Source organism: Mustelus asterias, unplaced genomic scaffold (genome assembly GCF_964213995.1).
Source record: "Mustelus asterias unplaced genomic scaffold, sMusAst1.hap1.1 HAP1_SCAFFOLD_3330, whole genome shotgun sequence".
NCBI classification, from domain to species: Eukaryota; Metazoa; Chordata; class Chondrichthyes; order Carcharhiniformes; family Triakidae; genus Mustelus; species Mustelus asterias.
This window is the reverse complement of record NW_027593275.1, coordinates 7,310-32,544: the sequence shown is the minus strand read 5'-3', so window position 1 is coordinate 32,544 and position 25,235 is coordinate 7,310. Positions and strand designations below refer to the sequence as shown.

Here is a 25,235-nt window from a genome sequence, read left to right as displayed (position 1 = left end):
ATGGGGGTTTGGGGGGATGGGGGTTTGGGGGGATGGGGGTTTGGGGGTGGGTGGTTTGGGGGCAATGGGGGTTTGGGGGGATGGGGGTTTGGAGGGAATGGGGGTTTGGGGGTGGGCGGTTTGGTGGGGATGGGGGTTTGGAGGGGATGAGGGTTTGGGGGTGGGCGGTTTGGGGGGATGGCGATTTGGGGGGGATGGGGGTTTGGAGGGGCTGGGGGTTTGGGGGCGATGGGGGTTTGGGGGCCATGGGGGTTTGGGGGGGATGGGGGTTTGGAGGGGATGGGGGTTTGGGGATGGGGTTGGGGGTGGGCGGTTTGGGGATGGGCAGTTTGGGGGTGGGCGGTTTGGGGGAGTGGGGCGGTTTGGGGGGGTTTGGGAGGGGTGTGGGGGGGTGGTGTGGTTTGGGGGGGGTTGGGAATCCAGGGGGTCCGCTCTGAGCTCTGACTGTTTCTGTTACTCCCGGTTCTCCCCCAGGCCGCTGCTCTGCGATGCGGATGTTACTCTCCGATCAGGCTCAGGTCTGGAAAGAGGAGGTTGTTTCCATGGATCAGTGGACTGATGGAGCCTTAAAGAAATCCTGTGTAAGTGGAGAGGCCTGAGCAAGCAGGCCGGAGGGCAGGCTGGAGCGAGCAGGCCGGAGTGAGCAGGCCTGAGCGAGCAGGCCAGAGTGAGCGGGCCGGATCGCGCGGCCACCACCACACCGAACCATGTGACTTACCGAGCACCACCCCCCCCCCTCCCCCCACACGTACACAGATATCAGGAAAGGCCCAGGCTTCAACTGCGGCCTAGTGCTGGGGTGGCCACTCTCACACCCAGTACGGTACTGACAACCCCTTTCCCCTTCTCCACACACAGATCAGGAAAGGCCCAGGCTTCAATCACGGCCTAGTAGCAACATACACGCCATCAAAAGGGAGCAAGTCAATTGGACGATCCGCCCCAGTGATGAGCATCATGGGTTGGTTACCGCATAGGAGGAACATAGAACATTACAGCACAGTACAGGCCCTTCGGCCCTCGATGTTGCGCCGACCAGTGGAACCAATCTAAAGCCCCTCTAACCTACACTATTCCAATATCATCCATATGTTTATCCAATAACCATTTGAATGCTCTTAATGTTGACGAGTCCACTACTGCTGCAGACAGGGCATTCCACACCCTTACTACTCTCTGAGTAAAGAACCTACCTCTAACATCTGTCCTATATCTATCACCCCTCAATTTAAAGCTATGTCCCCTCGTGTTAGCCATCACCATCTGAGGAAAAAGACTCTCACTATCCACCCTATCTAATCCTCTGATCATCTTGTATGCCTCTATTAAGTCACCTCTTAACCTTCTTCTCTCAAACGAAAACAACCTCAAGTCCCTCAGCCTTTCCTCATACGATTTTCCCACCATACCAGGCAACATCCTGGTAAATCTCCTCTGCACCCTTTCCAACACTTCCACATCTTTCCCATAATACGGCGACCAGAACTGTACGCAATACTCCAAATGCGGCCGCACCAGAGTTTTGTACAGTTGCAGCATGACCTCCTGGCTCCGAAACTCAATCCCTCGACCAATAAAAGCTAACACACCATATGCCTTCTTAACAACCCTATCAACCTGGGTGCCAACTTTCAGGGATCTATGCACATGGACACCCAGATCCCTCTGTTCATCCACACTACCAAGTATCTCACCATTCGCCCAGTACTCTGTATTCCTGTTACTCCTTCCAAAGTGAATCACATCACACTTTTCCGCATTAAACTCCATTTGCCACCTCTCAGCCCAGCTCTGCAGCTTATCTATGTCCCTCTGTAACCTGCCACTTCCCACCGCACTGTCTACAACTCCACCGACTTTAGTGTCATCCGCAAATTTACTAATCCATCCTTCCACGCCCTCATCCAGGTCATTAATAAAAATGACAAACAGCAGTGGCCCTAAAACAGATCCTTGCAGTACACCACTAGTAACTGAACTCCAGGATGAATATTTCCCATCAACCACCACCCTCTGTTTTCTTCCAGCTAGCCAATTCCTGATCCAAACCACGAAATCACCCTCAATCCCATGTGTCCGTATTTTCTACAAAAGCTTCCCATGGGGAACCTTATCAAACGCTTTGCTGAAATCCATATACACCACATCAACCGCTTTACCCTCATCCACCTCTTTGGTCACCTTCTCAAAGAACTCAATAAGGTTTGTGAGGCACGACCTACCCTTCACAAAACCGTGCTGACTATCCCTAATCAAATTATTCCTTTCCAGGTGCTTATAAATCCTATCTCTTATAATCCTTTCCAAAACTTTGCCCACAACAGAAGTAAGGCTCACCGGTCTATAATTACCAGGGTTGTCCCTACTCCCCTTCTTGAACAAGGGGACAACATTTGCTATCCTCCAGTCTTCTGGCACAGTTCCTGTAGACAATGACGACACAAAGATCAAAGCCAAAGGCTCTGCAATCTCCTCTCTAGCCTCCCAGAGAATCCTGGGATAAATCCCATCCGGCCCAGGGGACTTATCTATTTTCACACTTTCCAGAATTGCTCACACCTCCTCCTTATGAACCTCAATCCCATCCAGTCCAACAGCCTGCATCTCAGTACTCCCCTCAACAACACCGTCCCTCTCCTGTGTGAATACCGACGAAAAATATTCATTTAGCGCCTCTCCTATCTCTTCAGACTCCACGCACAACTTCCCACTACTGTCCTTGACTGGCCCTAATCTTACCCTAGTCATTCTTTTATTCCTGACATACCTATAGAAAGCTTTAGGGTTTTCCTTGATCCTACCTGCCAAAGACTTCTCATGTCCCCTCCTGGCTCTTCTTAACTCTTTCTTTAGGTCCTTCCTGGCTAACTTGTAACTCTCAAGCTCCCTAACTGAGCCTTCACGTCTCATCTTCACATAAGAGAAGGTCATTCAGGCTGCCATGTTGGTGCTGGGACTGTCCCTCTTCGCTGAGCCCCACTGACCCGCCTTCTCCCCATGGCCCAATTCCTTCTCCAATAACTTCCTTTTGGAAAGCCTCAGTGGAACCGGTCTCCACCTAACCTGCACATCTTTGGACACTAAGGGGCAATTTAGCATGGCCAATCCACCTAACCTGCACATCTTTGGACACTAAGGGACAATTTAGCATGGCCAATCCCCCTAACCTGCACATCTTTGGACACTAAGGGGCAATTTAGCATGGCCAATCCACCTAACCTGCACATCTTTGGACACTAAGGGACAATTTAGCATGGCCAATCCACCTAACCTGCACATCTTTGGACACTAAGGGACAATTTAGCATGGCCAATCCACCTAACCTACACATCTTTGGACACTAAGGGGCAATTTAGCATGGCCAATCCACCTAACCTGCACATCTTTGGACACTAAGGGACAATTTAGCATGGCCAATCCACCTAACCTACACATCTTTGGACACTAAGGGGCAATTTAGCATGGCCAATCCACCTAACCTGCACATCTTTGGACACTAAGGGACAATTTAGCATGGCCAGTCCACCTAACCTACACATCTTTGGACACTAAGGGACAATTTAGCATGGCCAGTCCACCTAACCTGCACATCTTTGGACACTAAGGGGCAATTTAGCATGGTCAATCCACCTAACCTGCACATCTTTGGACACTAAGGGACAATTTAGCATGGCCAATCCCCCTAACCTGCACATCTTTGGACACTAAGGGGCAATTTGGCATGGCCAGTCCACCTAACCTACACATCTTTGGACACTAAGGGACAATTTAGCATGGTCAATCCACCTAACCTGCACATCTTTGGACACTAAGGGGCAATTTAGCATGGCCAATCCACCTAACCTACACATCTTTGGACACTAAGGGACAATTTAGCATGGCCAATCCCCCTAACCTGCACATCTTTGGACACTAAGGGGCAATTTAGCATGGCCAGTTCACCTAACCTACACATCTTTGGACACTAAGGGGCAATTTAGCATGGCCAATCCACCTAACCCGCACATCTTTGGACACTAAGGGGCAATTTAGCATGGCCAATCCCCCTAACCTGCACATCTTTGGACACTAAGGGACAATTTAGCACGGCCAATCCACCTAACCTACATATCTTTGGACACTAAGGGGCAATTTAGCATGGCCAATCCCCCTAACCTGCACATCTTTGGACACTAAGGGACAATTTAGCATGGCCAGTCCACCTAACCTGCACATCTTTGGACACTAAGGGACAATTTAGCATGGCCAATCCACCCAACCTGCACATCTTTGGACACTAAGGGACAATTTAGCATGGCCAATACACCCTAACCTACATATCTTTGGAAACTAAGGGGCAATTTAGCATGGCCAATCCACCTAACCTACATATCTTTGGAAACTAAGGGGCAATTTAGCATGGCCAATCCACCTAACCCGCACATCTTTGGACACTAAGGGGCAATTTAGCATGGCCAATCCACCTAACCTGCACATCTTTGGACACTAAGGGACAATTTATCATGGCCAGTCCACCTCACCTACACATCTTTGGACACTAAGGGACAATTTAGCATGGCCAGTCCACCTAACCTGCACATCTTTGGACACTAAGGGGCAATTTAGCATGGTCAATCCACCTAACCTGCACATCTTTGGACACTAAGGGACAATTTAGCACGGCCAATCCCCCTAACCTGCACATCTTTGGACACTAAGGGGCAATTTAGCATGGCCAGTCCACCTAACCTACACATCTTTGGACACTAAGGGACAATTTAGCATGGTCAATCCACCTAACCTGCACATCTTTGGACACTAAGGGGCAATTCAGCATGGCCAATCCACCGAACCTACACATCTTTGGACACTAAGGGGCAATTTAGCATGGCCAATCCCCCTAACCTGCACATCTTTGGACACTAAGGGGCAATTTAGCATGGCCAGTCCACCTAACCTACACATCTTTGGACACTAAGGGGCAATTTAGCATGGCCAATCCACCTAACCCGCACATCTTTGGACACTAAGGGGCAATTTAGCATGGCCAATCCCCCTAACCTGCACATCTTTGGACACTAAGGGACAATTTAGCATGGCCAATCCACCTAACCTACACATCTTTGGACACTAAGGGGCAATTTAGCATGGCCAGTCCACCTAACCTGCACATCTTTGGACACTAAGGGACAATTTAGCATGGCCAGTCCACCTAACCTGCACATCTTTGGACACTAAGTGACAATTTAGCATGGCCAATCCACCCAACCTGCACATCTTTGGACACTAAGGGACAATTTAGCATGGCCAATCCACCCTAACCTACATATCTTTGGAAACTAAGGGGCAATTTAGCATGGCCAATCCACCTAACCTACACATCTTTGGACACTAAGGGACAATTTGGCATGGTCAATCCACCTAACCTGCACATCTTTGGACACTAAGGGGCAATTTAGCATGGCCAATCCACCTAACCTACACATCTTTGGACACTAAGGGGCAATTTAGCATGGCCAATCCCCCTAACCTGCACATCTTTGGACACTAAGGGGCAATTTAGCATGGCCAGTCCACCTAACCTACACATCTTTGGACACTAAGGGGCAATTTAGCATGGCCAATCCACCTAACCTGCACATCTTTGGACACTAAGGGGCAATTTAGCATGGCCAATCCCCCTAACCTGCACATCTTTGGACACTAAGGGACAATTTAGCATGGCCAATCCACCTAACCTACACATCTTTGGACACTAAGGGGCAATTTAGCATGGCCAATCCCCCTAACCTGCACATCTTTGGACACTAAGGGACAATTTAGCATGGCCAGTCCACCTAACCTGCACATCTTTGGACACTAAGTGACAATTTAGCATGGCCAATCCACCCAACCTGCACATCTTTGGACACTAAGGGACAATTTAGCATGGCCAATCCACCCTAACCTACATATCTTTGGAAACTAAGGGGCAATTTAGCATGGCCAATCCACCTAACCTACATATCTTTGGAAACTAAGGGGCAATTTAGCATGGCCAATCCACCTAACCCGCACATCTTTGGACACTAAGGGGCAATTTAGCATGGCCAATCCACCCAACCTGCACATCTTTGGACACTAAGGGACAATTTATCATGGCCAATCCACCTAACCTACACATCTTTGGACACTAAGGGACAATTTAGCATGGCCAATCCACCCAACCTGCACATCTTTGGACACTAAGGGACAATTTAGCATGGCCAATCCACCTAACCTGCACATCGTTGGACACTAAGGGACAATTTAGCATGGCCAATCCACCTAACCTGCACATCTTTGGACACGAAGGGGCAATTTAGCATGGCCAATCCACCTAACCTGCACATCTTTGGATACGAGGGGGCAATTTAGCATGGCCAATCCACCTAACCTGCACATCTTTGGATACGAAGGGGCAATTTAGCATGGCCAATCCCCCTAACCTGCACATCTTTTGTCACGAAGGGGCAATAACCTGACAATATTTGCTTTCCCTGCTTCCTTCCCCTCCGCTGGGATCTCAGTATTTGTTTGTGCTGAGATTCTGTCCCGTGGGAATGTGGCACAATGATGAAGCAGCCAACTCCTACCTCGAAGCAAGCCATTGTTCCGCCCAGAATGCCTGCCAAAACCCGGGTCCAATTTCCAAACTTACTGTGTTGCCATGCCAGCTGAATTTAGTGCCGTTCCAATTAATTACTGAGATTTAATTGCTGAGATTACAGAGAACATGATTGTGCTGTTGTTCCATAATTACTGACTCCACCAACCCCTCACTGGCAACGCTGTAAGACTTGGTGTGGAATTGTAATGTTCCACTTAACCCTGAGCTGCTGATCAGATACCAACGCCAACGCAAGCACCACCCGTTTCCAAGCCTGTAACATCGGCCCAATCTCTCCCCCCCCCCGTCTCAGCTCATCCACTACGGAAGCCCTCACCAATTCCCCTCTTCCCTGCAGACACGACCGTTCCAACTCTCTTCCGGTCCGCTTTCTACATCCGACCCTCCGTAAACTTCAGCCCATCAAAACCCCTGCTTCCCCCCCCTCCTCCCGTCCCGTCCAAGCTCTGAGTGGGATCCCCATTCCCCCACCAGCTATCTCACACTGACTCCCTAGGAAGGAAGTGGCTGATGAAATTCAACGTGGGCAAGTGCGAGGTCTTGCACTTTGGAAAAAAGAATAGAGGCATGGACTATTTTCTAAACGGTGACAAAATTCATAATGCTAAAGTGCAAAGGGACTTGGGAGTCCTAGTCCAGGATTCTCTAAAGGTAAACTTGCAGGTTGAGTCCGTAATTAAGAAAGCAAATGTAATGTTGTCATTTATCTCAAGAGGCTTGGAATACAAAAGCAGGGATGTACTTCTGAGGCTTTATAAAGCACTGGTTAGGCCCCATTTGGAGTACTGTGAGCAATTTTGGGCCCCATACCTCAGGAAGGACATACTGGCACTGGAGCGGGTCCAGCGGAGATTCACACGGATGATCCCAGGAATGGTAGGCCTGACATACGATGAACGTCTGAGGATCGTGGGATTATATTCATTGGAGTTTAGGAGGTTGAGGGGAGATCTAATAGAAACTTACAAGATAATGAACGGCTTAGATAGGATGGACGTAGGGAAGTTGTTTCCATTAGCAGGGGAGACTAGGACGCGGGGGCACAGCCTTAGAATAAAAGGGAGTCACTTTAGAACAGAGATGAGGAGAAATTTCTTCAGCCAGAGAGTGGTGGGTCTGTGGAATTCATTGCCACAGAGGGCTGTGGAGGCCGAGACGTTGAGCGTCTTCAAGACAGAAATTGATAAATTCTTGATTTCTCGAGGAATTAAGGGCTATGGGGAGAGAGCGGGTAAATGGAGTTGAAATCAACCATGATTGAATGGTGGAGTGGACTCGATGGGCCGAATGGCCTTACTTCCGCTCCTATGTCTTATGGTCTTATGGTCATATTAAACAACATCTCCCAACCTCCTCATTTCCAACACTGTTCATCTCTGTAGCCTCCTCCAGCCCCTACACCCCTCCCTATCTCTGTAACCTCCTCCAGCCCCTACACCCCTCCCTATCTCTGTAACCTCCTCCAGCACCTACACCCCTCCCTATCTCTGTAACCTCCTCCAGCCCCTACACCCCTCCCTATCTCTGTAACCTCCTCCAGCCCCTACACCCCTCCCTATCTCTGTAACCTCCTCCAGCCCCCACACCCCTCCCTATCTCTGTAACCTCCTCCAGCCCCTACACCCCTCCCTATCTCTGTAACCTCCTCCAGCCCCTACACCCCTCCCTATCTCTGTAGCCTCCTCCAGCCCCTACACCCCTCCCTATCTCTGTAACCTCCTCCAGCCCCTACACCCCTCCCTATCTCTGTAACCTCCTCCAGCCCCTACACCCCTCCCTATCTCTGTAACCTCCTCCAGCCCCTACACCCCTCCCTATCTCTGTAACCTCCTCCAGCCCCCACACCCCTCCCTATCTCTGTAACCTCCTCCAGCCCCTACACCCCTCCCTATCTCTGTAACCTCCTCCAGCCCCTACACCCCTCCCTATCTCTGTAGCCTCCTCCAGCCCCTACACCCCTCCCTATCTCTGTAACCTCCTCCAGCCCCTACACCCCTCCCTATCTCTGTAACCTCCTCCAGCCCCTACACCCCTCCCTATCTCTGTAACCTCCTACAGCCCCGACACCCCTCCCTATCTCTGTAACCTCCTCCAGCCCCTACACCCCTCCCTATCTCTGTAACCTCCTACAGCCCCGACACCCCTCCCTATCTCTGTAACCTCCTCCAGCCCCTCCACCCCTCCCTATCTCTGTAACCTCCTCCAGCCCCTACACCCCTCCCTATCTCTGTAACCTCCTCCAGCCTCTACACCCCTCCCTATCTCTGTAACCTCCTCCAGCCTCTACACCCCTCCCTATCTCTGTAACCTCCTCCAGCCTCTACACCCCTCCCTATCTCTGTAACCTCCTCCAGCCCCTACACCCGTCCCTATCTCTGTAACCTCCACCAGCCCCTACACCCCTCCCTATCTCTGTAACCTCCTCCAGCCCCTACACCCCTCCCTATCTCTGTAACCTCCTCCAGCCCCTACACCCCTCCCTATCTCTGTAACCTCCTCCAGCCCCTACACCCGTCCCTATCTCTGTAACCTCCTCCAGCCCCTACACCCCTCCCTATCTCTGTAACCTCCTCCAGCCCCTACACCCCTCCCTATCTCTGTAACCTCCTCCAGCCCCTACACCCGTCCCTATCTCTGTAACCTCCTCCAGCCCCTACACCCCTCCCTATCTCTGTAACCTCCTCCAGCCCCTACACCCCTCCCTATCTCTGTAACCTCCTCCAGCCTCTACACCCCTCCCTATTTCTGTAACCTCCTCCAGCCCCTACACCCCTCCCTATCTCTGTAACCTCCTCCAGCCTCTACACCCCTCCCTATCTCTGTAACCTCCTCCAGCCCCTACACCCCTCCCTATCTCTGTAACCCCCTCCAGCCCCTACACCCCTCCCTATCTCTGTAACCTTCTCCAGCCCCTACACCCCTCCCTATCTCTGTAACCTCCTCCAGCCCCTACACCCCTCCCTATCTCTGTAACCTCCTCCAGCCCCTACACCCCTCCCTATCTCTGTAACCTCCTCCAGCCCCTACACCCGTCCCTATCTCTGTAACCTCCTCCAGCCCCTACACCCCTCCCTATCTCTGTAACCTCCTCCAGCCCCTACACCCCTCCCTATCTCTGTAACCTCCTCCAGCCCCTACACCCGTCCCTATCTCTGTAACCTCCTCCAGCCCCTACACCCCTCCCTATCTCTGTAACCTCCTCCAGCCCCTACACCCCTCCCTATCTCTGTAACCTCCTCCAGCCCCTACACCCCTCCCTATCTCTGTAACCTCCTCCAGCCCCTACACCCCTCCCTATCTCTGTAACCTCCTCCAGCCCCTACACCCGTCCCTATCTCTGTAACCTCCTCCAGCCCCTACACCCCTCCCTATCTCTGTAACCTCCTCCAGCCCCTGCACCCCTCCCTATCTCTGTAACCTCCTCCAGCCTCTACACCCCTCCCTATCTCTGCAACCTCCCCCAGCCCCGACACCCCTCCCTATCTCTGTAACCTCCTCCAGCCTCTACACCCCTCCCTATCTCTGTAACCTCCTCCAGCCCCTACACCCCTCCCTATCTCTGTAACCTTCTCCAGCCCCCTACACCCCTCCCTATCTCTGTAACCTCCTCCAGCCCCTACACCCCTCCCTATCTCTGTAACCTTCTCCAGCCCCCTACACCCCTCCCTATCTCTGTAACCTCCTCCAGCCCCTGCACCCCTCCCTATCTCTGTAACCTCCTCCAGCCCCTACACCCCTCCCTATCTCTGTAGCCTCCTCCAGCCCCTGCACCCCTCCCTATCTCTGTAACCTACTCCAGCCCCCTACACCCCTCCCTATCTCTGTAACCTCCTCCAGCCCCTGCACCCCTCCCTATCTCTGTAACCTTCTCCAGCCCCCTACACCCCTCCCTATCTCTGTAACCTCCTCCAGCCCCTGCACCCCTCCCTATCTCTGTAACCTCCCCCAGCCCCTACACCCCTCCCTATCTCTGTAACCTCCTCCAGCCCCCACACCCCTCCCTATCTCTGTAACCTTCTCCAGCCCCTACACCCCTCCCCATCTCTGTAAGCTCCTCCAGCCCCTACACCCCTCCCTATCTCTGTAACCTCCTCCAGCCCCTGCACCCCTCCCTATCTCTGTAACTTCCTCCAGCCCCTACACCCCTCCCTATCTCTGTAACCTCCTCCAGCCCCTACACCCCTCCCTATCTCTGTAACCTCCTCCAGCCCCTACACCCCTCCCTATCTCTGTAACCTCCTCCAGCCCCTACACCCCTCCCTATCTCTGTAACCTCCTCCAGCCCCTACACCCCTCCCTATCTCTGTAACCTTCCCCCAGCCCCTACACCCCTCCCTATCTCTGTAACCTCCTCCAGCCCCTACACCCCTCCCTATCCCTGTAACCTCCTCCAGCCCCTACACCCCTCCCTATCTCTGTAACCTCCGAGATCTCTGCGCTCCTCCAATTCTGGCATCTTGAAGCTTCCCCCGATTTTAATCGCTCCGGCACTGGGGGCCGTGCCTTCAGCTGCCTGGGGTCGGAGTGGGGGCTAAGCTCTGGAGTTCCATCCCTAAGCCTCTCTGCCTCTCTTTAAATCTGTAAATTCTCCGTCCAAATCTGATGATAATAAGGAATTGGAGTTGATGGTCAGGGCGAGGCAAGCGGGCAGTGTAAAATTCCTCATGTACTAATGTGCCTTTTCCTCTGACATTCCTTGCAGCTCTTTGGTCAACTCCCGAAATTCCAAGATGGTGACTTGGTGTTGTTCCAATCCAACACCATTCTCCGCCACCTGGCTCGCAAACACGGTTAGTCGCCGACGAGACCCGCGCACGGCCAGTGTACAGAGGCAGAGGAACCAGATAGAGATATCGGCAGTAAGCTGGGCGTGACCGCCTGGACTCGGAGGCCTACTCACCTTGGCATTGCTGGCCAGACCCAGCATCTGTTGCCCATCTCTAATCGCCCCTCGAGAAGGTGGTCGGTGAGCCGCCATCTTGAACCCACTGCAGTCCCTGAGGTGTAGGTCCACCCACAGTGCTGTTAGGGAGGGAGTTCCAGGATTGTTATTGGACATCAGTCAGTCCCCGTGTGGTGTAGGTACACCCACAGTGCTGTTAGAGAGGGAGTTCCAGGATTGTTATTGGACATCAGTCAGTCCCCGTGTGGTGTAGGTACACCCACAGTGCTGTTAGGGAGGGAGTTCCAGGATTGTTATTGGACATCAGTCAGTCCCGTGTGGTGTAGGTACACCCACAGTGCTGTTAGGGAGAGAGTTCCAGGATTGTTATTGGACATCAGTCAGTCCCGTGTGGTGTAGGTACACCCACAGTGCTGTTAGGGAGAGAGTTCCAGGATTGTTATTGGACATCAGTCAGTCCCGTGTGGTGTAGGTACACCCACAGTGCTGTTAGGGAGAGAGTTCCAGGATTGTTATTGGACATCAGTCAGTCCCCGTGGGGTGTAGGTACACCCACAGTGCTGTTAGGGAGGGAGTTCCAGGATTGTTATTGGACATCAGTCAGTCCCGTGTGGTGTAGGTACACCCACAGTGCTGTTAGGGAGGGAGCTCCAGGATTTGACCCCAGCGACAGTGAAGGAACAGCCGATATATTTCCAAGTCGGGATGGTGAGTGACTCGGAGGGGAGCCTCCAGGTGGGGGTGTTCCCAGGTATCTGCTGCCCTTGTCCTTCTAGATGGTAGAGGTGGTGGGTTTGGAAGGTGCTGCCTAAGGAGCCTTGGTGAGTCGCTGCGGTGCATCTTGTAGATGGTACACACGGCTGTCACTGTGCGTCGGGGGTGGAGGGAGTGAGTGTTTGTGGTTAGCGTGTCGATCGAGCGGGGCTGCTTTGTCCTGGATGGTGTTGAGCTTCTCGAGTGTTGTTGGGAGCCGCACCCATCCAGGCGAGTGGGGAGTGTTCCATCACACTCCTGATTGTGTCCTTGTAGATGGTGGACAGGCTTTGGGGGGAGTCAGGAGGTGAGTTACTCTCCGCAGGATTCCCAGCCTCTGACCTGCTCTGGGAGCCACTGTGTCTATACGGCTGGGTCCAGTTCAGTTTCTGGTCAGTGGTAACTCCCAGGATGTTGAGAGTGGGAGAGGGGATTCAGCGATGGGAATGCCATTGAATGTCAAGGGGGAGATGGTTAGATTCTCTCTCGCTGGAGATGGTCAGTGCCCGGCACGTGTGGCGTGAATGTTACTGCCACTTGTCAGCCCGAGCCTGGGTCTGGTCCAGTTCTTGCTGCATTTGAACATGGACTGTTTCAGTATCTGAGGAGTCACGAATGGTGCTGAACATTGTGTAATCATCGGCGAACATTCCCACTTCTCAGGCCTACTCGGCTAGCTGAAGCCTGAGGCCTACAGACTGGCTGAAGCCTGAGGCCTACTCGACTGGCTGGAGTCTGAGGCCTCCCCACTTCATGTGGCGTCTGCCATTGTGAGTCTAACATCAGTGGCAGGGAAATTAAAGGAAGTAGCTTCTGAGCGACAGAAATCTCTGCTCGGAGAGGCAAAGATTCATCAAGAATAGTCAACATGGCTTTGTCAGAGGGAGGTCGCATCTGACAAATCAGATTGAGTTTGTTGAGGAGGTGTGTCGATGAAGTGGTCAACACGGTATTCATTTGATTTGATTTGATTTATTATTGTCACATGTATTGGGATACAGTGAAAAGTATTGTTTCTTGCGCGCTATACAGACAAAGCATACCGTTCAAAGAGTACATCGGGGAGAAGGAAAGGAGAGAGTGCAGAATGTAGTGTTACAGTCATAGCTAGGGTGTAGAGAAAGATCAACTTAATGCGAGGTCGGTCCATTCAAAAGTCTGACAGCAGCAGGGAAGAAGCTGTTCTTGAGTCGGTTGGTCCGTGACCTCAGAGTTTTGTATCTTTTTCCCGACGGAAGAAGGTGGAAGAGAGAATGTCCGGGGTGTGTGGGGTCCTTAATTATGCTGGCTGCTTTTCCCGAGGCAGCGGGAAGTGTAGACAGAGTCAATGGATGGGAGGCTGGTTTGCGTGATGGATTGGGCTACATTCACCACCCTTTGTAGTTCCTTGCGGTCTTGGGCAGAGCAGGAGCCCAGACCAAGCTGTGATACAACCAGAAAGAATGCTTTCTATGGGGCATCTGTAAAAGTTGGCGAGAGTCGTAGCGGACATGCCAAATTTCCTTAGTCTCCTGAGAAAGTAGAGGCTTCGGTGGGACTTTCTTAACTATAGTGTCGGCGTGGGGGGGACCAGGACAGGTTGTTGGTGATCTGGACACCTAAAAACGTGAAGAAGGTCAGTGGAAGCTAGGGCAATTATGATCCAAAATTGGCTTAGTGGCAGAGTGATGGGCGAAGGTTGGTTTTGTGACTGGAAGACCTTGTCCAGTGATGTACCGCAGGGTCAGTGCTGGGTCCCTTGCTGTTTGCAATGGACATTCAATGATCTAAATGTGAATGTGGGGGGGTTATGATGAGAAAGTTCGCAGATGACAGAAAAATTGATGGTGTAAATCGTGAGGAGTATAGCCTCAGATGACAGGATGATAGCAGCAGGCTGGACAGATGGGCCGAACAGCAGCAAATTGAGTTTAACCCTGAAAAGTGTGAGGTGATGCATTTTGGGAGGAATAAGAAGGCAAGGGGGGAATACACAATGAACATAGAACATAGAACATTACAGCGCAGAACAGGCCCTTCGGCCCACGATGTTGCACCGACCAGTTAAAAAAAAACTGTGACCCTCCAACCTAAACCAATTTCTTTTCGTCCATGAACCTATCTACGGATCTCTTAAACGCCCCCAAACTAGGCGCATTTACTACTGATGCTGGCAGGGCATTCCAATCCCTCACCACCCTCTGGGTAAAGAACCTACCCCTGACATCGGTTCTATAACTACCCCCCCTCAATTTAAAGCCATGCCCCCTCGTGCTGGATTTCTCCATCAGAGGAAAAAGGCTATCACTATCCACCCTATCTAAACCTCTAATCATCTTATATGTTTCAATAAGATCCCCTCTTAGCCGCCGCCTTTCCAGCGAAAACAATCCCAAATCCCTCAGCCTCTCCTCATAGGATCTCCCCTCCATACCAGGCAACATCCTGGTAAACCTCCTCTGCACCCTCTCCAAAGCCTCCACATCCTTCCTGTAATGTGGGGACCAGAACTGCACACAGTACTCCAAGTGCGGCCGCACCAGAGTTGTGTACAGTTGCAACATAACGCTACGACTCCTAAATTCAATCCCCCTACCAATAAACGCCAAGACACCATATGCCTTCTTAACAACCTTATCTACTTGATTCCCAACTTTCAGGGATCTATGCACACATATACCTAGATCCCTCTGCTCCTCCACACTATTCAAAGTCCTCCCGTTAGCCCTATACTCAACACATCTGTTATTCCTACCAAAGTGAATTACCTCACACTTCTCCGCATTAAACTCCATCCGCCACCTCTCGGCCCAACTTTGCAACCTGTCTAAGTCTTCCTGCAAACTACGACACCCTTCCTCACTGTCTACCACACCACCGACTTTGGTGTCATCAGCAAATTTGCTAATCCACCCAACTATACCCTCATCCAGATCATTAATAAATATTACAAACAGCAGTGGCCCCAAAACAGATCCCTGAGGTACACCACTTGTAACCGCACTCCATGATGAATATTTACTATCAACCACCACCCTCTGTTTCCTATCCGCTAGCCAATTCCTGATCCAATTTCCTAGATCACCCCCAATCCCATACATCTGCATTTTCTGCAGAAGCCTACCATGGTGAACCTTATCAAACGCCTTACTAAAATCCATATATACCACGTCCACTGCCCTGCCCCCATCCACCTCCTTGGTCACTTTCTCAAAAAACTCAATAAGGTTAGTAAGGCACGACCTACCTGCCACAAAACCATGCTGACTATCACCTATCAATTCATTACTCTCCAAATAACTATAAATCCTATCCCTTATAATTTTTTCCAACATCTTGCCGACAACAGAAGTGAGACTCACCGGTCTATAATTCCCGGGGAAGTCTCTGTTCCCCTTCTTAAACAATGGGACAACATTCGCTAACCTCCAATCTTCTGGTACTATACCAGAGGCCAACGACGACCTGAAGATCAGAGCCAGAGGCTCTGCAATCACTTCTCTTGCCTCCCAGAGAATCCTTGGATAAATCCCATCCGGACCAGGGGATTTATCTATTTTCAGACCCTCCAGAATATCCTGCACATCCTCCTTATCAACTGTAATACTGTCTATTCTACTCCCTTGCAACCCAGTGTCCTCCTCAGCTATATTCATGTCCCCTTGCGTGAACACCGAAGAGAAATATTGGTTCAATGCTTCACCAATCTCCTCCGGTTCCACACATAACTTCCCTCTGCCATCTATAACTGGCCCTAAACTTGCCCTAACCAACCTTCTGTTCTTGACATACCTATAGAACGCCTTAGGATTCTCTTTAACCCTATCCGCCAAAGTCTTCTCATGTCCCCTTTTAGCCCTTCTAAGCTCGCTCTTCAACTCCCTCTTAGCCAATCTAAAGCTTTCTAGTGCACTACCCGAGTGCTCACGTCTCATCCGAACATAAGCCTCCTTTTTCTTTTTAACCAACAAAGAAACTTTTTTGGTGCACCACGGTTCCCTAGCCCTACCAATTCCTCCTTGCCTGACAGGGACATACCTATCACAGACTCGCAGTAGCTGCTCCTTGAAAAAACTCCACATGTCGGACGTTCCCAGTCCCTGTAATCTCCTAGTCCAACCTATGTTTCCTAATTCTCTCCTAATAGCCTCATAATTACCCTTCCCCCAGCTAAAACCACTGGCCCGAGGTTCATGCCTATCCCTTTCCATCACTAAGGTGAACGTAACCGAATTGTGGTCACTATCACCAAAATGCACACCAACTTCCAAGTCTAGCACCTGGTCTGGCTCATTTCCCAGCACCAGATCCAATATAGCCTCACCTCTAGTTGGCCTGTCTACATACTGAGTCAAAAAACCTTCCTGCACGCTTTGAACAAAAACTGACCCCTCTAACGAGCTAGAGCTATAACAATTCCAGTCAATATTAGTCAAGTTAAAATCCCCCATAACAATTGCCCTATTACTATCACTCCTAAGCAGGATTGACTCCGCAATCCTTTCCTCAACCTCTCTAGAACTTTTAGGAGGTCTATAAAAGACTCCCAACAGGGTGACCTCTCCTCTCCTATTTCTAATCTCCGCCCATACTACCTCAACAGATAAGTCCTCATCAAACCTCCTCTCTGACACTGTGATACAATCTCTGACCAATAATGCTACCCCTCCCCCTCTTCTACCTCCTTCCCTACTTCGACTAAAACATTTGAACCCCGGGACCTGCAGCATCCATTCCTGCCCCTGCTCTATCCATGTCTCTGAAATAGCCACAACATCGAAGTCCCAGGTACTGATCCACGCTGCAAGTTCACCCACTTTATTGCGAATACTCCTGGCATTGAAGTATACACATTTCAAACCCTGCTCCACCCCACCTCTGCAATGCCGTGCATTGCAGTCCCCATCCATGCATCCCTCACTTTCAGCCCCACTACTCAGGATCCCTCCCCCCCCCCGAATCAGTTTAAACCTCCCTGCATGGCCTTAGCAAATTTACCCCCCAGGATATTGGTCCCCTTCTGATTAAGGTGTAGACCATCCTTCTCATAGAGGTCACACCTTCCCCAGTACGAGCCCCAATTGCTTAAGTACCTGAACCCCTCCCTCCTGCACCATCCCCTCAGCCATGAATTCAAACCTTCCCTCTCCCTATTCCTCTCTAAACTATCCCGTGGTACAGGCAAGAGTCCAGAGATAACCACTCTGTCAGTCTTGGCCTTTAGTTTCCACCCCAACTCCATAAATCCCTGCCTAATATCCCCTTCCCCTATCCTCCCTATGTCGTGTGTCCCCACATGTACAATAACTTGTGGTTTATCTCCCTCCCCCCTAAGAGTCCTGAATACCCTGTCAGACACATCCTGGACCCCAGCCCCTGGTAGGCAACACACCAACCCTGAGTCCCTACCTTTAGTTCCGACCCTCCTATCTGTCCCCTTAATTGTGGAGTCCCCAATCACAAGGCCCAGTCTTTTACAGCCCCTAACCACCTGAGCTTTCTCACTCGGCTCACCCCCAGAGATCTGCTCTCTATGCTCAGTTGATTCCTCCTCAACTGTAGCCTCCAGCACCGAAAACCTATTATGGAGGGGAACCGCCCCAGGGGATTGTCTTCCCGATTGCTTCTTACCCCTCCTCCTGGCATTGACCCAAGCCTCATTTCTAGGAGTTACTATTTCTCTATAACTCCTATCAACTTCCACCTCCGCCTCCCGAATTATGCGGAGTTCCTCTACCTCCCCCTCCAGCTCCTTTACACGCTCCTCCAGAAGCTGCAATCTAATGCACTTCTTACAACTAAAATCTCCTGAAACACTACTGGATTTCCTCACCACATACATCCCACAGGAGATGCAGCATACTGCCTGAACTGCCATCCCTGAAGCCATTACCAGCAAGAAAAAAAGAAAACAAAAAACTTCCCCACACTTATAATTAGGTTAGAGGAGGATGGAAGGGTGGGATCCTCTACCAGTGTAGAGGATCGGGTATCTCCTCTGCACCAATTTATAGGGCTAGGGGCCCGAGAGAAAAAAAAAAACTACTACTGAGGGGGAACCACCCAGGTAACTGACTTTTAAAGTTAAAATAAAAACCCTTCCCAGACTCCTTTGCTGCCCACTTCTAGTTTTCACTTTAAACTTGAAAAACTGCTGTTAAAGTAAAGGCCAAAAAAAATACACACACTAGCTGACTAATTAAATAAATAAACAATTCAATTAATCCAATTAATCTCTTACCAGCACTGCTGCTTTTCAATCACCCCTCTCAGCTTGCTCCAGTGGATCAAAAAACTTCCCCACACTTATAGTTGGATACTCGGAAGCACAGAGGACCAGAGGGATCTTGTGATGCATGTCCAACGATCTCTGAAGGCAGCAGGACAGGGAGATAAGGTGGTTAAGAAGGAAATTGCGAGACTTGCCTTTATTATCCAAGGCATTGAGTATAAGAGCAGATTATGTTGGTGCTGTATAAGATGCTCAGTAGGTCACAGCTGTAGCACTGTGTGCAGTTCTGGTCACCACATTATAGGAAGGATGTGATTGGACTGGAGGGGGTGCAGAGGAGATTCACCAGGACGCTGCCTGGGACGGAGTGTTTAGAATCATAGAATCCCGACAATGCAGGAGGAGGCCATTCAGCCCATCAAGCCTGCACTGACAACAACCCCGCCCAGGCCCTATCCCCTTCACCCCATGTATCTACCCTCCCAATCCTCCTGACACTAAGGTGCAATTTAGTCTGGCCAATCCACCTAACCTGCACATCTTTGGACACTAAGGGGCAATTTAGCATGGCCAATCCACCTAACCTGCACATCTTTGAAAACTAAGGGGCAATTTAGCATGGCCAATCCACCTAACCTGCACATCTTTGGACACTAAGGGACAATTTAGCGTGGCCAATCCACCTAACCTGCACATCTTTGGACACTAAGAGACAATTTAGCGTGGCCAATCCACCTAACCTGCACATCTTTGGGCACGAAGGGACAATTTAGCATGGCCAATCCACCTAACCTGCACATCTTTGGACACTAAGGGACAATTTAGCGTGGCCAATCCACCTAACCTGCACATCTTTGGACACTAAGGGACAATTTAGCATGGCCAATCCACCTAACCTACACATCTTTGAAAACTAAGGGGCAATTTAGCATGGCCAATCCACCTAACCTACACATCTTTGGACACTAAGGGACAATTTAGCATGGCCAATCCACCTAACCTGCACATCTTTGGACACTAAGGGCAATTTAGCATGGCCAATCCACCTAACCTACACATCTTTGAAAACTAAGGGGCAATTTAGCATGGCCAATCCACCTAACCTGCACGTCTTTGAAAACTAAGGGGAAATTTAACATGGCCAATCCACCTAACCTGCACGTCTTTGGACACTAAGGGGCAATTTAGCATGGCCAATCCACCTAACCTACACATCTTTGAAAACTAAGGGGCAATTTAGCATGGCTAATCCACCTAACCTGCACATCCTTGTAAACTAAGGGACAATTTAGCATGGCCAATCCACCTAACCTGCACATCCTTGTAAACTAAGGGACAATTTAGTACGGCCAATCCACCTAACCTGCACATCTTTGGGCACTAAGGGGCAATTTAGCATGGCCAATCCACCTCACCTACACATCTTTGGACACTAAGGGGTAATTTAGCATGGCCAATCCACCTCACCTACACATCTTTGGACACTAAGGGGTAATTTAGCATGGCCAATCCACCTAACCTGCACATCTTTGGACACTAAGGGGTAATTTAGCATGGCCAATCCACCTCACCTACACATCTTTGGACACTAAGGGGTAATTTAGCATGGCCAATCCACCTAACCTGCACATCTTTGGAGTTTCAGCTATGAAGGAGAGGCTGGTTAGACTGGGGCTGTTTTCCTTCGAGCAGAGGGGACTGAGGAGGGACATGATCGAGGTGTACAAAATTATGAGGGGCATTAATAGGGTGGATAGGAAGGAGGTTCTCCCCTGAATAGAGAGGTCATTAACCAGGGGGCAGAGATTTAAGATCAGGGTAGGGGTTTTGGAGGGGATTTGAAGATAAACATTTTCTCCCAGAGGATGCTGGGAATCAGGAACCCGCTGACTGAAATGTTGGCCGGAGCTCTCACAACAATTAATAAGTGTTTAGATGAGCACTTGAAATGTTCTAGCGTCAAGGCGACGGGACCAAGTGCGGGAAAATGGGATTCAAATCAATCGGTGTGGAAATTGGCCCTTTGAGGGTCCATCTGAAAATGTCATGGGGAACCAATCGGGGAGCAAAGTGGTCGGGGGGGGAACCACCTCGTGTTTCTGTTCCAGAACCTTCTTGGGGTAGACTGGCAGCCATGAGGCTGCAAGCCTCCATGTTATGGTTACATCTTAATAAACATTGCCGTTGTTATTTCCCGAGCGGTGAACAGAATTACGATAATCAGCGCTTGGGGGCTGGCAGAGGCACGATGGGCTGAAGGGCCTCTTTCTGGTCCGTAAAGTTCTGTGGTCTGTGAGCCAGGGAGCCTGAGGCCTATCCATTTGCCTGTTTGAATTTGAGGCCTATCCATTTGCCTGCTTGAAGGTGAGGCCTACCCATTTGCCCGGAGTCTGCGGCCTACCCATTTGACTGGAGCCTGAGGCCTAAAATTTGCCTGCAGCCTGAGGCCTACCCATTTGCCTGCAGCCTGAGGCCATGCAGCCTGGCTGCAGCCTGAGACCTACTAAATTGCCTGGAGCCTGAGACCTACCTCTTTAAATGGAGCATAAGGCCTATCATTTGCCTGGGGCTATGGCCTACCCATTTGCCTGGAGCCTGAGGCCTACGCAGCCTGGCTGGAGTCTGAGGCCCACCCGTTTTTGTAGAGCCTGAGGCCTATCATTTGCCTGGAGCCTGAGGCTTACCCAACCCGGCCATTGAGGCCTACTGCTGCTCTCCAGTCCAAAAGGCACATCCCTGAGGCATCCATTTTGGTATTTTCTTTATTCTAGGCTTGTACGGGAAGGATGACACAGAAGCCACACTGATTGACATGGCTAACGATGGTGTGGAAGACCTTCGAGTTAAATACGCAATTCTCATCTACCAGCAATATGTGAGTCAGTCTTAACAACGGAATCTTTATCTCAAAGAGGATGGGTTTTGATTTGATTTATTATTGTCCCATGTATTGGGATACAGTGAAAAGTATTGTTTCTTGCGCGCTATACAGACAAAGCATACCGTTCATAGAGTACATATGGGAGAAGGAAAGGAGAGGGTGCAGAATGTAGTGTTACAGTCATAGCTAGGGTGTAGAGAAAGATCAACTTAATGCGAGGTAGGTCCATTCAAAAGTCTGACAGCAGCAGGGAAGAAGCTGTTCTTGAGTCGGTTGGGACGTGACCTCAGACTTTTGTATCTTTTTCCCGACGGAAGAAGGTGGAAGAGAGAATGTCCGGGGTGTGTGGGGGTCCTTGATTATGCCGGCTGCTTTTCCCGAGGCAGCGGGAAGTGTAGACAGAGTCAATGGATGGGAGGCTGGTTTGAGTGATGGACTGGGCTACATTCACAAACCTTTGTAGTTCCTTGCGGTCTTGGGCAGAGCAGGAGCCCAGACCAAGCTGTGATACAACCAGAAAGAATGCTTTCTATGGGGCATCTGTAAAAGTTGGTGAGAGTCGTAGCTGACATGCTAAATTTCCTTAGTCTTCTGAGAAAGTAGAGGCGTTGGTGGGGCTTTCGTAACTATAGTGTCGGCGTGGGGGGGACCAGGACAGGTTGTTGGTGATCTGGACACCTAGAAACTTGAAGCTCTCGGCCCTTTCTACTTCGTCCCCGTTGATGTAGGGAGAGGTTGGGGGTGGGGGGTGGTGGGGAGTGGGGGAGTGAGGGCGTGAGAGGGGGGGGGTAAGGTGGGTTGGTGAGCATTAGAGGCTGCACAGATGACTAAAAGGATTAAATTATGAGGAAGAGATATATTTCATTTAATCAACAATACAATTCAAGGATTGTTAGAAATGGTTAAAGTACAGGATGACAGTGCGGCACTCCCTCAGCACTGTCCCTCTGACAGTGCGGCGCTCCCTCAGTACTGACCCTCTGACAGTGCGGCACTCCCTCAGCACTGACCCTCTGACAGTGCGGCACTCCCTCAGCACTGACCCTCTGACAGTGCGGCACTCCCTCAGCACTGACCCGCTGACAGTGCGGCACTCCCTCAGCACTGACCCTCTGACAGGGCGGCGCTCCCTCAGCACTGAGCCTCTGACAGTGCGGCACTCCCCCAGTACTGACCCTCTGACAGTGCGGCACTCCCTCATTAATGACCCTCTGACAGTGCGGCACTCCCTCAGCACTGACCCTCTGACAGTGCGGCACTCCCTCAGCACTGACCCTCTGACAGTGCGGCACTGCCTCAATACTGACCCTCTGACAGTGCGGCACTCCCTCAATACTGACCCTCTGACAGTGCGGCACTCCCTCAATACTGACCCTCTGACAGTGCTGCACTCCCTCAGCACTGACCCTCTGACAGTGCGGCACTCCCTCAGTACTGACCCTCTGACAGTGCGGCACTCCCTCAGCACTGACCCTCTGACAGTGCTGCACTCCCTCAGCACTGACCCTCTGACAGTGCGGCACTCCCTCAGCACTGACCCTCTGACAGTGCGGCACTCCCTCAGCACTGACCCTCTGACAGTGCGGCACTCCCTCAGCACTGACCCTCTGACAGTGCGGCACCCCCTCAGCACTGAGACAGTTCCGTGAACAAGTATTCTGACACATTATTGTTTTCCTGACAGGAATCTGGGAAGGAAGCCTTCATCAAGAACATTCCGAATGATCTGAAACCCTTCAACGATTTGCTGGCAAAAAACAATGCAGGGAAGGACTTCCTCGTGGGCAGCAAGGTAAAAAACCTCGATACAAACACTGAGAACAGCGACACACTGTCAGGGTAATGTGGAGGGACCTTTACTCTGTATCTAACCCCGTGCTGTACCTGTCCTGGGAGTGTTTGATGGGGACAGTGTAGAGGGAGCTTTACTCTGTATCTAACCCGTGCTGTACCTGTCCTGGGAGTGTTTGATGGGGGACAGAGTAGAGGGAGCTTTACTCTGTATCTAACCCCGTGCTGTACCTGTCCTGGGAGTGTTTGATGGGGCACAGTGTAGAGGGAGCTTTACTCTGTATCTAACACTATGCTGTACCTGTCCTGGGAGTGTTTGATGGGGACAGTGTAGAGGGAGCTTTACTCTGTATCTAACCCCGTGCTGTACCTGTCCTGGGAGTGTTTGATGGGGACAGTGTAGAGGGAGCTTTACTCTGTATCTAACCCCGTGCTGTACCTGTCCTGGGAGTGTTTGATGGGGACAGTGTAGAGGGAGCTTTACTCTGTATCTAACCCCGTGCTGTACCTGTCCTGGGAGTGTTTGATGGGGACAGTGTAGAGGGAGCTTTACTCTGTATCTAACGCCGTGCTGTACCTGTCCTGGGAGTGTTTGATGGGGGACAGTGCAGAGGGAGCTTTACTCTGTATCTAACCCCGTGCTGTACCTGTCCTGGGAGTGTTTGATGGGGACAGTGTAGAGGGAGCTTTGCTCTGTATCTAACCCCGTGGTGTACCTGTCCTGGGAGTGTTTGATGGGGGACAGTGTAGAGGGAGCTTTACTCTGTATCTAACGCCGTGTTGTACCTGTCCTGGGAGTGTTTGATGGGGGACAGTGTAGAGAGAGCTTTACTCTGTATCTAACCCCGTGCTGTACCTGTCCTGGGGGTGTTTGATGGGGACAGTGTAGAGGGAGCTTTACTCTGTATCTAACCCCGTGCTGTACCTGTCCTGGGAGTGTTTGATGGGGACAGTGTAGAGGGAGCTTTACTCTGTATCTAACCCCGTGCTGTACCTGTCCTGGGAGTGTTTGATGGGGACAGTGTAGAGGGAGCTTTACTCTGTACCTAACCCCGTGCTGTACCTGTCCTGGGAGTGTTTGATGGGGACAGTGTAGAGGGAGCTTTACTCTGTATCTAACCCCGTGCTGTACCTGTCCTGGGAGTGTTTGATGGGGACAGTGTAGAGGGAGCTTTACTCTGTATCTAACCCCGTGTTGTACCTGTCCTGGGAGTGTTTGATGGGGGACAGTGTAGAGGGAGCTTTACTCTGTATCTAACCCCGTGCTGTACCTGTCCTGGGAGTGTTTGATGGGGGACAGTGTAGAGGGAGCTTTACTCTGTATCTAACCCCGTGCTGTACCTGTCCTGGGAGTGTTTGATGGGGGCAGTGTAGAGGGAGCTTTGCTCTGTATCTAAGATGGGAGTGCTCAGTGCTGACATTAACTCTCTCCCTCTCTCTCTGTAGATCTCTTTTGCTGATTATAACCTGGTCGACCTCCTCTCCAATCTCGAGGTGCTGTCTGCAGGATGCCTGAAGGCCACGCCCCTTGTTGAGGCCTACGTGCAGCGAATCCGCAACAGGCCCCAACTCAAGGCCTACCTGGCGTCCGACGCCCACACCAAGCTTCCCATCAATGGGAACGGGAAGCAGTGAGCCCGAGGGGTGGGTTCGCGGAGGGGCAGCACTGGATTCAGGCTTCGCTAGGCCTCACGACCTCTGGCCTCCTCACCCTGACGTGGCGACGGTTGTCATGGTTGCCCAGGGGCCACAAAATAAAGCAGCCATTTTTGAAACCCAATTCCCCCCCTGAGTGTGAGGTGGATTTCTTTGCCGCATTGATAAGGTGCCGCACAAAAGGTTAATTCACAAGGTTCGATCGCTTGGGATTAGGGGTAATTTATTAGCTTGGATCGGTGGCTGGCTGCTGGACAGAAGACTGAGAGTCGGGATAAATGGGCGCGTTTCTGGATGGGAGGAAGTACCTCGTTGGGTGACACAGAGTTCAGTCCTGGGGCCCGAGCTATTTACAATCCATATTAATGACTTGGATACAGGGATAGAAAACTCGTTCGTCAAATTTACAGAT

General features: G+C 50.9%; 1 protein-coding gene across 1 annotated transcript; it reads left to right on the top strand.

Moving 5' to 3' along the window:
• Positions 1–445: 445 nt before the first annotated feature.
• LOC144490467 (glutathione S-transferase P-like) lies at positions 446–24,947 on the top strand. The gene is made up of 5 exons (XM_078208212.1): positions 446–581; positions 11,331–11,418; positions 21,267–21,370; positions 23,061–23,168; positions 24,614–24,947. Exons 1-5 carry the CDS (start codon positions 489–491, stop codon positions 24,800–24,802), a joined length of 582 nt encoding a protein of 193 aa, XP_078064338.1. The 5' UTR covers positions 446–488; the 3' UTR covers positions 24,803–24,947.
• Positions 24,948–25,235: the final 288 nt, after the last annotated feature.

Coding starts and splice junctions, on each gene's coding strand:
- LOC144490467 (XM_078208212.1), top strand. CDS start 489: ATGCGGATGTTACTCTCCGATCAGGCTCAGGTCTGGAAAGAGGAGGTT. Junction 21,371..23,060: donor TTCTCATCTACCAGCAATAT/GTGAGTCAGTCT, acceptor TTTTCCTGACAG/GAATCTGGGAAGGAAGCCTT. Junction 23,169..24,613: donor ACTTCCTCGTGGGCAGCAAG/GTAAAAAACCTC, acceptor CTCTCTCTGTAG/ATCTCTTTTGCTGATTATAA.